This window comes from Oncorhynchus tshawytscha, linkage group LG05 (genome assembly GCF_018296145.1).
Source record: "Oncorhynchus tshawytscha isolate Ot180627B linkage group LG05, Otsh_v2.0, whole genome shotgun sequence".
NCBI classification, from domain to species: Eukaryota; Metazoa; Chordata; class Actinopteri; order Salmoniformes; family Salmonidae; genus Oncorhynchus; species Oncorhynchus tshawytscha.
The window spans coordinates 54,774,955-54,790,864 of NC_056433.1; the positions used below are offsets into that span (position 1 = coordinate 54,774,955).

Genomic DNA, 15,910 nt, shown 5'->3' on the forward strand with positions numbered 1-15,910 from the left:
TGGAGACAAATAAGTAGGACGAACCTCCTGGGCTAGGCATGATGGGAGTTCCTGGTGGGCCTCCGCCCCCTGGAGGACCCTGGGAGAAAGACGAGAGATTTAGAGGAATGATATTCCCAAAACATCTGGACATATAAAGTAGCAGTCAGATGTCAGCTATGGCCAACAATACTAGTCATTGTTTAGGCTTGAGACTTACCACATAGTTTCCAGGAGATGAGGAGGAATAGGCTATCTATGGAGAGAACAGAAAGGGGACACAATCAGTAAACTTGTGACTTTCACAACAAAGAAATGGCTCTCAAACCAATAAGGCATTAGAGTGATTGAGAAGGTGAGTGAGCAGGACTTACTGAGTTTGCGTTGGGATTGGGCCAACCTCGACCTCCAGGACCCCTGACACAGACAGAGGGGAGGAGAAGAGGTTGTGTGAGAGAGGCTCACTGCAGAACAAAGAGCTTGTATTCCCTCAGATTGTTACTTGTCAAATATTCTTACATCCCATCAGTGCTATTAATAGAAATTGTATTAGCAATTCAGATATTTTGACAAAATAAAACATCATAGTAAGTAGACGGAGGTGATGAAATGCCTTTGGAGAATGACTGTACTTACATGTTCATCCCTGGCATTCCTGGCCCCATGGAGTTGGGAGGAGGCCTCATTCCACCACCATAGTTCTACTCAGAGAGAGGAACACACCTATCATACTACCGAGGACAATACATTCCAGGGATCACACTCTCATTTGTTCTGTTTGAGCCAGGCGATTTTAATGACTCGATCCTGATTAGTAATGTATGTGTATAACGATAACAGGGGCGGACTTGTGTGTGTCTAAGTTGTGATGTGATGGCTGCACAGTGGGGCTTGGCAGGATGGCAGCGTGGGGCAGGACACAGAGCAGCTCCACTCAGAGGTAGAGTTTTGTTCAGCAGACGATTACACTTGTCGAGCAGATGCCGCACCAGCTGCTGAATTGTTGACTGCCAAAGTCACACAGTAAGGGAGGCGGGGAGAAGGGCAGCAGGGCACAGAGGGCCACGATGCTCAAACTGACTGACTTGGTGATTGGAAACTAGACAGCGGAATTTAAAACTCAATGAGGAGAGAGTGGTACTTGAGAGGTATTATGTCAGGCTTGCTTAGAGACCGATAGAAAAAGGTTGAGACTAAATTTATGGGATAAAATAGAGATGAATAAAACCTTGTGTGTTCAGTGTGTTGTGCTGTAAAGGGACATGGGGTTCATGGACAGAGGGGTGGAGCAGCAGACTTTAGGGGAGAGGGATGGTGCCTGGCTGTACCTGTGGGCCCATGCCGCCCATCCCTCTGGGGGGGTTCATCCGCATTGGGCCGCCCATGTTTGGATGTCCTGGAGGAGGAACGATTGAGAGAAAGTTGTCAGCGTGGGACAATTTCAGACCAAATACATTCTACAAGCACATATCCTTAAGTTATACCCTGTGGTCTGGTGGGATCCAGACTGTTTGGCAGGAGTGGTTGTGACCCTGGGACTCCCACAGGTGGCTGAAGGAAGAAGGGAGAGAGAGAGAGAGAGAGAGAGAGAGAGAGAGAGAGAGAGAGAAACATTAGCACAGAGCATTCAACTCCCTAAAAATGTACACCTCAGAGATAGATACCTTACCTGATTTGGCATGCGAAGTGAGGGACGAGGTCCACCTGGGTACCGTGGGGACATGAAAGGCTGTGGGGAGGAGGACAGATGTTAACATTAGTCCTATCCATCATGCGTGTTACTTGCAGCTGTCAGCAGGGGGAGCCAGTGTGCTGGAGAAAAAGCTCCAAGTTTGAAGGTGCTTTGTTGTCATTCTACACAAGGCAAAGGTTGTGTCAGGGTTCTGAAGACCAGTCCTCGGATACTGAAAACAAATAGAACATACAGAGACAGAGAGACAGATATATAGCTGAGGGTGAACATGGTTGTGGGTGACGCAGCATGTTGAATGAGGGAACAGATGGGTGGTGGATGTGGCTGGGAGGGTGTGCAGGAGGGTAGTGAAGAATACACACACCTACATCTGTTTTTCCATCCACACACTTTACTGACCATCGTACCACAGAGAGCTACAAGAAACATTTCTACAGTGTGTTGCAACCACAGAAAATAGCTCAACGTATCTAACGAAACAATAACATTCGGAAAATAATTTAATCCATCAAGGGACAACAAACTTAAATATAATATAATCATCACGAGTGCAACTAACCAGTGTGATTGACAGTCAATCATTACAAACACATTATCACGCTATAAGAAACGCGTACAGGCAGGCGAAACATGACACCATGACAACAAAGAAACAGGCTTTCAGAGCCAATTAAACGCAAGCTACTAGTTGGGCGAGGGGAAACGAGGCCAGCTGGAGGACAGCTTATATAATGACCAGGCCCTGAAGGGAAAGACTGCTGTTTCCCCTCCACCCCCTCTCAGGTCCCTCCCTGTCTCTCTCCCCCAATCTCAATCTCTCTCCCTCTGCCTTTGTCTTAGCCAAGTTGTGGTGAGTTTGTGTACGAGCGCTCCACAGTGTCAGGCACTGCTGCAATATTAATGGGATATTGATGGGAGATGGGATAGTGAGTGCTGGGCTTAGGAAGAGGAGAGAGTCGGCCTGCTCCTCCCCTCCTCTCCTTCCTACAGCTGGGCCAACACAGCTGAATTATTTATCCTATCTACAGCGTTATGGCCACTGTCTGTCTGTCCACAACTAGGTAGCAGGGCAGTTTGTATAGACATAGGTTGTGGGGGTGGGAGTCAGGTTAGGAGTGGGGGTAGGGGGAGAGGGGGTGTGGGTGAGTGAGTGAATGAGTGAGTGAGACGAAGAGAGAGAGACAGATAAGGAGTGAGTGGGTGTAGAAGAGGAAGAGAGGGAGGAAGAGAACAGAGGCCTCTCTGTGTGAGTGGATAGGCAGAGGGAGATAGTGATTGAGTGAGAAAGTGGAAGAGGGACTGCCTGCCTGTGTGAGAAACACTCTTTTCACACCACAAGTTACTTTTTCATAGCAGGTTAGGAGAAGTTATGCAGCAGGTAGGGAGAATGTGGCAGGTTAGGAGAATTAGGTTAGGAAAGGGGTTAGGGTTAGCGAAAAGGCTCTTCTAACCTGCTAAGAAAATCCCTTCCGGGCGTATCTGCAACGACGTGGCGCGGAAAAACGGTTTGTCCCTGCCTGTGCAGCAAAAGGCGAGGGAGAGGGGGCAGAGTGTGTGTGAGAGACCAGGGTGTGTGTGAGTGTGTCTTACCTGGCCGTGAGGTCCCATCATGGGGTTGTTGGGGTTGTGTGGGGGTGGCTGTGCGTGGGGTGACGGCTGGGAGCCAGGAGGTCCCTTTAAGAGAGAAGAGAGAGGGAGATGAGGGATACAGTGATGCTTGGAGGACCATGGACAGAACCTGGCTGTAGCTGCTCTGTCTACCTCACAATAACAACAGCAGCAGTACAATACACCACTATGGCGAACTGTTCATAATGTCTGTACCGTAGACCACTACCACAACACAGATGAATGTATGGATCTCCAATATAGTTATTTAAATGGATCATACATCTTTGTGTTGAATAATATGTCCAATGAAATATAATTAACACAAGGAATCTCTTAAACTTAATTTCTAACCAACAGAACATCTCTTTTAGTGTCAAAAAAAGATGGCTGAGAGATGAAAAAAAAGAGCTGATCATATACAGGAACTATGTAAACATATGACATATGGAACAACTGACAACTAACCTCAGATAACCTGCTAAGCAACCACGTTCAAAACAGGACCGGTTCCAACTAACAAGCCATATGTAAACCCAGAGTCATACAGTGTACAGAGGAGACCACACACGTTCAGTGTTATCAACCAGTCTGTGAACATCCATGAGACCTGAAGCACTCAACCATGACACACACACACACACACTTGAAGCCTTCAGGTAATGTTGCAGACTGGTAATCCTGCCCTTTCAAAACCAGCAATACCAGACACACACCTGTATCAGTACCAAGTATGTCCCCATTTCCCCTGAACGTCTTTCCACAGCAGCACGTTTGCAGGTCTTTGCACCTGGCCAGGAGACAATTCTACTATTCAACGTCATCTCACTAGGAAGAGCCGACCTGTCTGATGAAACCTCGGTAAATCTCTCTTCAGTTCCAACAGACCAAGCAGCAGCTGCACAGATACCAAGCAGCAGCTGCACAGATACCAGCAGCATCTTCTCATTCTCACCCACCATGAGAAGCTCTGGCACCGGGGAGATGGTGGTGAGCTGACAGAGGAGAGCAGTGAAAACCCACTGCTTGAGCACAATAAACAAAGGAATAAAAACCTAGACTGATGCATTCAACTAGTATTTGATAAAAGATTCATTCCAGAAACGCTTCAGCCCGAGAAGTCAAGCAGCAAGTCAAACCTGGGTGGTTGAGAGGTGTACAGGGTAAATGGGGTAGGCAGTCAGCCATTGTCCTCCTCAGCCACCTCACGTGCAGGTTCTCCATGTGAGAGCCATGTTGATAAAGGCACATAGCTGTGGATCTATGAGGAGCTCTTGAGATGAAGTGTTTGCAGCGTGGTGTATTGAATCCACATAAATTGTTGCCCAATAGAGCGTTTCACATGAAGTCTTCACAAGTATGTGTTTTGTATATAAAACCCACTTACCATAGTGGCCTTGTGCTTTCATTCCCAATATTGAGTGGAGACAAATATTACATTTTTAAATGGTAACTCATGTGACTGCATCTATAAGAGAGTGGTAGCTCTGACATACTGTAAGTGTTCTAGAAATGACTGAGGTGGGTCCTGAGATCGTTTTGGGTTGTGGCTAACACCAGCTGCGCTAGCTGGCCTCAGCACGTTAGCATGGAGGGCCGTCCTTCCGTCAGACCCCAGAGTTATTACTGTTGGGGAGTCTGTCGTAGCAGTGTGTCTAACAAGCCACCCCTGCAGAGCCAGGCAACACTAGCCCAGCTGCTGTAACCTGCAGCCCCTGCACCTCCTCTCTCTATCTGGCCCTCTATAATACCTTATAACGGAGCTCCACTTGCTACTCTGGACTCCCTCAGTCTCCATGCTATCAGGACTGAATTTGGAAGCATATGGCATTCATGAGGTTTGGGGTCCCTTCGATGTGTGCCTGCAGAGACAGAAAGGGACGAGACCAATCCGCGCCTGAAAAACAACGTGGCTGGACTGCGTGTGGGTGTCTGTGTTTGTAAGAGTCTGTGTGAGAGAGAGAGGGGGGGTAAATGAAGCAATTAATACAATCATTTTCAACCCAGCTAAGGAGATAACAGCTTGGCAGCGTACCACAAACCCATCAACAACCCCCTGACGTACTCCCAGACTCCCCCTCCTCAGATCTGCATTAGGAAGAACACAACACCTCTGCTGCTGCTATCCCTGAAGGGGTAGTAACACTGAACACAGAACGGATGGCTATACTGAGCCAGTCATGTGTATGTATGTACCGTATCTACAGTACCGCCCACCACCACAAGAGGGCAGTGTGGAACTACTGAGAGAGGCAGGCAGAGCACAAAGCCAAACTGAAACACAACAAACAAAGCCTGGATGAACAACAGCACAATACACACTCATTGTCATTCCTTTCTTACATTCCAGCGGGCAGAGGCAGCAGCTCTACAGGCTCATGGCATAGCAACATGTCAGCTCGGTGGGGAGAGACTGCCCCGAGTGCCCCCCGAGGAGATTGGAGAACACTGCGCTGACAGTCGTTTAGCATGTTTCTGTGAGTCACTGCTGTGTATCTATGATTCCTGCCTCAGCGGTCAGGAATGTCAGTGGATATGCTACTTCCAGACTAGGCTACAGACAGACCGTTGATAAAGTGAACAACAGAGTGGTTGGTGGTGGTGGTAGTAGAGCGAGAGAGCGAGAGAGCGAGAGAGAGAGAGAGCGAGAAAGAGAGAGAAAGAGAGAGAGAAAGAGCGAGAGAAAGAGCGAGAGAAAGAGCGAGAGAGAGAGAGAGAAAGAGAGAGATAGAAGGGTTGGCCCAGGAATGCAAACATTCCTTCTCCAGTGGTCCCATTCACTCATCACTTCTTCTTCCATTAAGTATTTTCAAACTTTTACCTCTAGGATCCAGTGTAACCTACCATAGAGACCATCTCCAAACACAATGGGTAGTCCAACTCGACAGAGTTCAGCACCTGATTCTCAACAAGAGAGTAGCTACTATACCTAAGCTAGACAAGTCTACCTATCGGTACCTCGACTCAGACACATTCAACTGACCTCAAACTCAGTCTTGATTTAGAGTTTACACCCAGGCTACAGAACTACGATACGTTCAATTGTGATCCAACTTCAATGACAGTTAGCGACTATGGAGAGACATTCCTGTAACAGAACATATAGATTAGAAACCATCTCTGTTCCATTTATCACCACTGTTTACTCCTTCAGTGTTCGTAATACCAATGGATTGACATTGTTTTCTTCTATCCCCACTGGGCCAACATGCTGTTAGTGTGAGCCGGCAGGTTCTCCTCGTCCTCTCCTAGTGTGAGTTGGGCCTGCCCTTCCCAGAGGGGCTGCTGCAGTGGAGTTTTGGCGTGAGGATTATTAAGCGGGCTGACCCCTGCTATACCAGGGAGAATCGCAGATCCGGGCCAGACGCCAACATGCAGGCTTTGTGGTCCTCCTTCCACACTTCTCTCTCTCCTCTCCTGCAGGAGCCTGATCTGAGTCTTGGCCTGTAAGGTACAGATTAGGGGAGTCTTGAAGCTGCGGGGGCCCCCCCCTCTACCCCCCCGCCCAGTCTTCACTCTCTGGGCTGCTGCTACCACGGCAGTTAATTACCCCTCTCTTCTGCATCTGGGACGGATGCTAGAAAACACACAGCCTGCTACTACTGTACACACATACACACACGCAGCCATGCACAATCATACTGTATGCAGTACTGTACACACACATACACACACACACACACACACCCACACATGCACAATCATACTGTATGCAGTACTGTACACACACACACACACACACACACAGCCTTGCACAATCATACTGTATGCAGTACTGTACACACACACACAGCCATGCCCAATCATACTGTATGCTGTACACACACACACACAGCCATGCCCAATCATACTGTATGCAGTACTGTACACACACACACAGCCTTGCACAATCATACTGTATGCAGTACTGTACACACACACACACAGCCATGCCCAATCATACTGTATGCTGTACACACACACACACAGCCATGCCCAATCATACTGTATGCAGTACTGTACACACACACACACACACACACAGCCATGCACAATCATACTGTATGCAGTACTGTACACACATACACAGCCATGCACAATCATACTGTATGCAGTACTGTACACACACACACACACACACACAGCCATGCACAATCATACTGTATGCAGTACTGTACACACACAGCCATGCACAATCATACTGTATGCAGTACTGTACACACACACACACAGCCATGCCCAATCATACTGTATGCAGTACTGTACACACACAGCCATGCACAATCATACTGTATGCAGTACTGTACACACACACACACACACAGCCATGCACAATCATACTGTATGCAGTACTGTACACACACACACACACACAGCCATGCCCAATCATACTGTATGCAGTACTGTACACACAGCCATGCACAATCATACTGTATGCAGTACTGCACACACACACACACAGCCATGCCCAATCATACTGTATGCAGTACTGTACACACACACACACACACACACACACACACACACACACACACACACACACACACACACACACACACACACACACACACAGCCATGCCCAATCATACTGTATGCAGTACTGTACACACACACAGCCATGCACAATCATACTGTATGCAGTACTGTACACACACACACACACAGCCATGCCCAATCATACTGTATGCAGTACTGTACACACACACAGCCATGCACAATCATACTGTATGCTGTACACACACACACACACACACACACAGCCATGCCCAATCATACTGTATGCAGTACTGTACACACATACACACACAGCCATGCACAATCATACTGTATGCAGTACTGTACACACACACACAGCCTTGCACAATCATACTGTATGCTGTACTATACACACACACACAGCCATGCACAAACATACTGTATGCAGTACTGTACACACATACACAAGCATACTGTATGCAGTACTGTACACACATACACAATCATACTGTATGCAGTACTGTACACATACACAATCATACTGTATGCTGTACTATACACACACACACAGCCATGCACAAACATACTGTATGCAGTACTGTACACACATACACAATCATACTGTATGCAGTACTGTACACATACACAATCATACTGTATGCAGTACTGTACACATACACAATCATACTGTATGCAGTACTGTACACACATACACAATCATACTGTATGCAGTACTGTACACACATACACAGCATTGCAGTACACAATCATACTGTATGCTGTACTGTACACATACACAATCATACTGTAGCCATGCACAATCATACTGTATGCAGTACTGTACACACATACACAATCATACTGTATGCAGTACTGTACACACATACACAATCATACTGTATGCAGTACTGTACACACATACACAATCATACTGTATGCAGTACTGTACACACATACACAATCATACTGTATGCAGTACTGTACACACATACACAATCATACTGTATGCAGTACTGTACACACATACACAATCATACTGTATGCAGTACTGTACACACATACACAATCATACTGTATGCAGTACTGTACTCACATACACAATCATACTGTATGCATAGTACTGTACTGTACACATACACAATCATACTGTATGCAGTACTGTACACACATACACAATCATACTGTATGCAGTACTGTACTCACATACATCATACTGTATGCAGTATACATACAATCATACTGTATGCTGTACTGTACACACATACACAATCATACTGTATGCAGTACTGTACACACATACACAATCATACTGTATGCAGTACTGTACACACATACACAATCATACTGTATGCAGTACTGTACACACATACACAATCATACTGTATGCAGTACTGTACTCACATACACAATCATACTGTATGCTGTACTGTACTCACATACACAATCATACTGTATGCAGTACTGTACACACATACACAATCATACTGTATGCAGTACTGTACTCACATACACAATCATACTGTATGCAGTACTGTACTCACATACACAATCATACTGTATGCAGTACTGTACTCACATACACAATCATACTGTATGCTGTACTGTACACACATACACAATCATACTGTATGCTGTACTGTACACCCTAGCAAGCACCTTCTGAAACGCTCTGATTTATGCACTACTTTTGAATACTTTTTCATGTACTTCCTTCCCAAACAGAAAGAGACAGACAGGTCAGGAGACATGAGGAGAGAGAAAGAGAGAAGCAGGATGGGGAAGATTGAGGAATGGTGAAAAAATAGAGGAAGGTAGTTGAATCCTGCAAAACGGAGAGGTTAGCAGAGGAAAGAGGGGGCAGACAGGAGTTTGTGTGTGTGAGAGAGAGAAAGAGAGAGCAAGAAAGCAAAAGAGAGAGGTAGCAGGCACATGAAGGAGGGAGGAGAGGAGGAAGGTCATTAGTAGACAGAAGACAGCGCTTGTCCATAACAGTGAAGTGTTTATCATTTTCACTGGGAGCTTTCAGAACACACCACAACTCCTCTACAGAGGTCTAAGCTTGGATAATAAATATAGTAGTACAAACAGAAGTAACACATGATTAGCAAGATCTTACTGTGCATAGGCAACAACAACATTAGACTACATGACTGGGAGGGGCAGTCTGTCAGAGAGCTCTCTGTGTGTGTGTGTGTGTGTGTGTGTCTCTCTCTCTGTGTGTGTGTGTGTGTGTGTCTCTCTCTCTCTCTGTGTGTGTGTGTGTGTGTGTGTGTGTGTGTGTGTGTGTGTGTGTGTGTGTGTGTCTCTCTCTGTGTGTGTGTGTGTGTGTGTGTGTGTGTGTGTGTGTGTGTGTGTGTGTGTGTGTGTGTGTGTGTGTGTGTGTGTGTGTGTGTGTGTGTGTGTGTGTGTGTCTCTCTCTACAGTACACCAGTGTAAAACGATGCCAAGGGAATAACTGGTGTCATCGTTGCTCCATACTATACTACTACACACTGATCCACAGCATTGTTCCGGCCTCAGTGTCCACTTGCTGGGGGAATTTGATAGCACACATATGAAGCTCTGGAGGGAGCAGCGTGTGTGTGTGTGTGTGTTGCAGGCTCTCGTTTCACACTCCTTCCCTCCTCTCTCTCTTGCCTGACTGGCCGCTGAGCAGGGAGGGAATTACTGCAGTGGAGAACACTGGAGCAAGACTTCCTCTCCCCCCTCCTCTTATCTCTCTCCATCCCAGCCTCCTCTCTCCCTGTCTCTCTCTCCATCCCAGCCTCCTCTCTCCCTGTCTCTCTCTCCATCCCAGCCTCCTCTCTCCCTGTCTCTAACTCCATCCCAGCCTCCTCTCTCCCCATCTGTCTCCCTCTCCATCCCAGCCTCCTCTCTCCCTGTCTCTCTCTCCATCCCAGCCTCCTCTCTCCCCATCTGTCTCCCTCTCCATCCCAGCCTCCTCTCTCCCTGTCTCTCTCTCCATCCCAGCCTCCTCTCTCCCCATCTGTCTCCCTCTCCATCCCAGCCTCCTCTCTCCCTGTCTCTCTCTCCATCCCAGCCTCCTCTCTCCCCATCTGTCTCCCTCTCCATCCCAGCCTCCTCTCTCCCCATCTGTCTCCCCTCCAACCCAGCCTCCTCTCTCCCTGTCTCTCTCTCCATCCCAGCCTCCTCTCTCCCCATCTGTCTCCCTCTCCATCCCAGCCTCCTCTCTCCCTGTCTCTCTCTCCATCCCAGCCTCCTCTCTCCCTGTCTCTCACTCCATCCCAGCCTCCTCTCTCCCCATCTGTCTCCCTCTCCATCCCAGCCTCCTCTCTCCCCGTCTGTCTCTCTCTCCATCCCAGCCTCCTCTCTCCCCGTCTGTCTCCCTCTCCATCCCAGCCTCCTCTCTCCCTGTCTGTCTCTCTCTCCATCCCAGCCTCCTCTCTCCCCGTCTGTCTCTCTCTCCATCCCAGCCTCCTCTCTCCCCGTCTGTCTCTCTCTCCATCCCAGTCTCCTCTCTCCCTGTCTGTCTCTCCATCCCAGCCTCCTCTCTCCCCGTCTGTCTCTCCATCCCAGCCTCCTCTCTCCCTGTCTGTCTCTTTCTCCATCCCAGCATCCTCTCTCCTTGTCTGTCTCTCTCTATCCCAGCCTCCTCTCTCCCTGTCTGTCTCTCTCCCCTCCCTCCCTGTCTGTCTCTCTCTCTCCCCCTCCCTGTCTGTCTCTCTCCCCTCCCCTCCCTGTCTGTCTCTCTCCCCCTCCCTCCCTGTCTGTCTCTCTCCCCCTCCCTCCCTGTCTGTCTCTCTCTCTCCCCCTCCCTGTCTGTCTCTCTCTCTCCCCCTCCCTGTCTGTCTCTCTCCCCCTCCCTCCCTGTCTGTCTCTCTCTCTCCCCCCCCTCCCTGTCTGTCTCTCTCTCTGTCCCCCTTCTCTCTCTGTCCCTCCCTCCCCCCCTCCCTCCCTGTCTGTCTCTCTCTGTCCCCCCCTCCCTCCCTCCCTCCCTCCCTGTCTCTCTCTCTGCCCCCTTTTCTTTTCTCTCTGTCCCCCTTCTCTCTCTGTCCCTCCCTCCCTCCCTCCCTGTCTGTCTCTCTCTCTCTGCCCCCCTTCTCGCTCTCTCCCTCCCTCTCTCCCTGTCTCTCTCTCTCTGCCCCCTTCTCTCTCTGTCCCTCCCTCCCTGTCTGTCTCTCTCTCTCTCTCTCTGCCCCCCTTCTCTCTGTCCCTCCTCCCTGTCTGTCTCTCTCTCCCCCCACCTCTCTGTCCCTCCCTCCTCCCTGTCTGTCTCTCTCTCTGCCCCCCTTCTCTCTCTGCCCCTCCCTCCCTCCCTGTCTGTCTCTCTGCCCCCTTCTCTCTCTGCCCCTCCCTCCTTCCCTGTCTGTCTCTCTGCCCCCTTCTCTCTCTCTGCCCCTCCCTCCCTCCCTGTCTGTCTCTCTGCCCCCTTCTCTCTCTGCCCCCTTCTCTCTGTCCATCCCTCCCTCCTCCCTGTGTCTCTCTCTGCCCCCCTTCTCTCTCTGTCCCTCTCTCCCTCCAATGCACGCAGCAGACTATTTATGGAAAGCAATGTCACTCACGCAACACCATCAGATAGCAGCTCCCTGCTCTGATCACTCCACATACATCATTAACATTGCCTACGACCCCAGCACACACACTGTTCTCTCTCTCCCCCCTCCCTATAGAACCCCCCCACACCGAGACAACGTGGAAACCATATTTGCTTCATGACATTTACAAGTGTTATTTTCAGGATATTTTTTAGCTAGGGGGTGTGTGTGTGTGTCCGCGTGCGTACGCACAGTCAGATAGGGTTTATGCCCCCATCATCAGGTGATCTCCCTAGCCTCCCAGACAGTCATCAGAGAGCAGTGATGACAGGAGGGATTAGAGAAGCCACACAACCCAGAGAAATATCTCCCTCCCATCCCAACCTCTCTGGCCACACAGACTGATGGAGGGAGTGGACACAAGGACATATGGGAAAGAACGAGAAAGACTGAGTGAGAGAGAGACAGAGCGAGAGAGAGAGAGCGAGAGAGCGAGAGAGACAGAGCGAGAGAGCGAGAGAGCGAGAGAGAGAGAGAGCGAGACAGAGCGAGAGAGCAAGAGAGACAGAGCGAGAGAGAGACAGAGAGACAGAGAGACCCAGAGAAACATCTCCCTCCCATCCCAACCTCTGGCCACACAGACTGATGGAGGGAGTGGACACAAGGACATATGGGAAAGAACGAGAAAGACGGAGTGAGAGAGAGACAGAGCGAGAGAGACAGAGCAAGAGAGACAGAGCGAGAGAGACAGAGCAAGAGAGACAGAGAGACAGAGCGAGAGACAGAGCGAGAGAGACAGAGCGAGAGAGACAGACAGAGAGAGAGACAGAGAGAGACAGAGCGAGAGACAGAGCAGAGACAGAGCGAGAGAGACAGAGCAAGAGAGACAGACAGAGACAAGCGAGAGAGACAGAGCGAGAGAGACAGAGCGAGAGAGACAGAGCGAGAGAGACAGACAGAGCAAGAGAGAGAGACAGAGAGAGACAGAGCGAAGAGAGAGAGACAGAGCAGAGAGAGAGACAGAGCAAGAGAGAGACAGAGCAAGAGAGACAGAGCGAGAGAGACAGAGCGAGAGAGACAGAGCGAGAGAGACAGAGCGAGAGAGACAGAGCGAGAGAGACAGAGACAGAGAGAGAGACAGAGAGAGAGACAGAGCGAGAGAGACAGAGCGAGAGAGACAGAGCGAGAGAGACAGAGCGAGAGAGACAGAGCGAGAGAGACAGAGCGAGAGAGACAGAGCGAGAGAGAGACAGAGCGAGAGAGACAGAGCGAGAGAGACAGAGCGAGAGAGACAGAGCGAGAGAGACAGAGCGAGAGAGACAGAGCGAGAGAGACAGAGCGAGAGAGAGAGACAGAGCGAGAGCGACAGAGCAAGAGAGACAGAGCGAGAGAGACAGAGCAAAGAGAGACAGAGCGAGAAAGAGACAGAGCGAGAGACAGACAGAACAGAGACAGAGAGAGACAGAGCGAGAGAGACAGAGCAGAGAGACAGAGCGAGAGAGACAGAGCGAGAGAGACAGAGCGAGAGAGACAGAGAGAGAGAGAGCGAGAGAGAGACAGAGCGAGAGAGACAGAGCAAGAGAGACGAGAGACAGAGCGAGAGAGACAGAGCGAGAGAGACAGAGAGAGACAGAGAGAGAGACAGAGCGAGAGACAGAGCGAGAGAGACAGAGCGAGAGAGACAGAGAGAGAGACAGAGAGAGAGAGACAGAGCAAGAGAGACAGAGAGAGAGACAGAGCAAGAGAGACAGAGACAGAGCAAGAGAGAGACAGAGCGAGAGAGACAGAGCGAGAGAGACAGAGCGAGAGAGACAGAGCGAGAGAGACAGAGCGAGACAGACAGAGAGAGAGAGACAGAGCGAGAGAGACAGAGCGAGAGAGAGACAGAGCGAGAGAGACAGAGCGAGAGAGAGAGACAGAGCGAGAGAGACAGAGAGAGAGAGAGACAGAGCAAGAGAGAGACAGAGCGAGAGAGAGAGACAGAGCAAGAGAGAGAGACAGAGCAAGAGAGACAGAGCGAGAGAGAGAGACAGAGAGAGAGACAGAGAGAGAGACAGAGCAAGAGAGAGACAGAGCAAGAGAGAGAGACAGAGCAGAGAGACAGAGCAAGAGAGACAGAGCAAGAGAGACAGAGAGAGAGAGACAGAGAGAGAGAGACAGAGCAAGAGAGAGAGAGACAGAGACAGAGAGAGAGAGACAGAGCAAGAGAGAGAGAGAGAGACAGAGCAAGAGAGAGAGACAGAGAGAGAGAGCAGAGAGAGACAGAGCGAGAGAGAGAGACAGAGAGAGAGACAGAGCGAGAGAGAGACAGAGCAAGAGAGAGAGACAGAGCAAGAGAGAGAGAGACAGAGCAAGAGAGACAGAGAGAGAGACAGAGCGAGAGAGAGACAGAGCGAGAGAGACAGAGCAAGAGAGACAGAGCGAGAGAGAGAGACAGAGCAGAGAGAGAGAGACAGAGCGAGAGAGAGAGACAGAGCGAGAGAGAGAGACAGAGCGAGAGAGAGAGACAGAGAGAAGAGAGAGAGAGAGAGAGAGACAGAGCAAGAGAGAGAGACAGAGCAAGAGAGACAGAGCAAGAGAGACAGAGCGAGAGAGACAGACAGAGACAGAGCAAGAGAGAGAGACAGAGCAAAGAGAGACAGAGCAAAGAGAGAGACAGAGAGAGAGACAGAGCAAGAGAGAGAGACAGAGCAAGAGAGAGAGACAGAGCAAGAGAGAGAGACAGAGCAAGAGAGAGAGACAGAGACAGAGCAAGAGAGACAGAGCAAGAGAGAGAGACAGAGCGAGAGAGACAGAGCAAGAGAGAGAGAGACAGAGCAGAGAGAGAGACAGAGCAAGAGAGAGAGACAGAGCAGAGAGAGACAGAGCAAGAGAGAGACAGAGAGAGAGACAGAGCAAGAGAGACAGAGCAGAGAGAGACAGAGAGAGAGAGAGACACAGAGAGAGAGACAGAGCGAGAGAGAGAGACAGAGAGCAAGAGAGAGACAGAGCGAGAGAGACAGAGCGAGAGAGACAGACAGAGACAGAGCAAGAGAGAGACAGAGCGAGAGAGAGAGACAGAGCAGAGAGAGACAGAGCAGAGAGAGACAGAGCAAGAGAGAGACAGAGCGAGACAGAGAGAGACAGAGCGAGAGAGACAGACAGAGCGACAGAGAGAGAGAGACAGAGCAAGAGAGACAGAGAGAGACAGAGCGAGAGAGAGACAGAGCAAGAGAGAGAGACAGAGCAAGAGAGAGAGACAGAGCGAGAGAGAGAGAGACAGAGCAAGAGAGAGAGACAGAGCAGAGAGAGAGACAGAGCAAGAGAGAGAGACAGAGCAAGAGAGAGAGACAGAGCAAGAGAGAGACAGAGCAAGAGAGAGAGACAGAGCGAGAGAGAGAGAGACAGAGCAAGAGAGAGACAGAGCAAGAGAGAGAGACAGAGCAAGAGAGAGACAGACAGAGAGAGACAGAGCAAGAGAGACAGAGCAAGAGAGAGACAGAGCAAGAGAGACAGAGCAAGAGAGAGACAGAGCAAGAGAGAGAGACAGAGCAAGAGAGAGACAGAGCAAGAGAGAGACAGAGCAAGAGAGAGACAGAGCAGAGCAAGAGAGACAGACAGAGACAAGAGAGAGAGACAGAGCAAAGAGAGAAGAGAGACAGAGCAGAGAGAGACAGAGCAGAAGAGAGAGACAGAGCAA

General features: G+C 49.6%; 1 protein-coding gene across 2 annotated transcripts in view; it reads right to left on the minus strand.

The window, feature by feature from the left end:
- The window catches only part of LOC112250984 (single-stranded DNA-binding protein 3), a 134,391-nt gene that overhangs the window by 5,860 nt on the left and 112,621 nt on the right, over nt 1–15,910 (minus strand). For both annotated transcript variants that reach the window (XM_042322092.1, XM_042322093.1), the window contains exons 6-13: nt 3,263–3,346; nt 1,649–1,708; nt 1,464–1,530; nt 1,308–1,375; nt 616–680; nt 354–396; nt 200–235; nt 25–79 (exon numbers count right to left, since the gene is read on the minus strand). In XM_042322092.1, the coding sequence (XP_042178026.1) occupies nt 25–79; nt 200–235; nt 354–396; nt 616–680; nt 1,308–1,375; nt 1,464–1,530; nt 1,649–1,708; nt 3,263–3,346 (478 nt within the window). The remainder of the gene's footprint in view (nt 1–24; nt 80–199; nt 236–353; nt 397–615; nt 681–1,307; nt 1,376–1,463; nt 1,531–1,648; nt 1,709–3,262; nt 3,347–15,910) is intronic.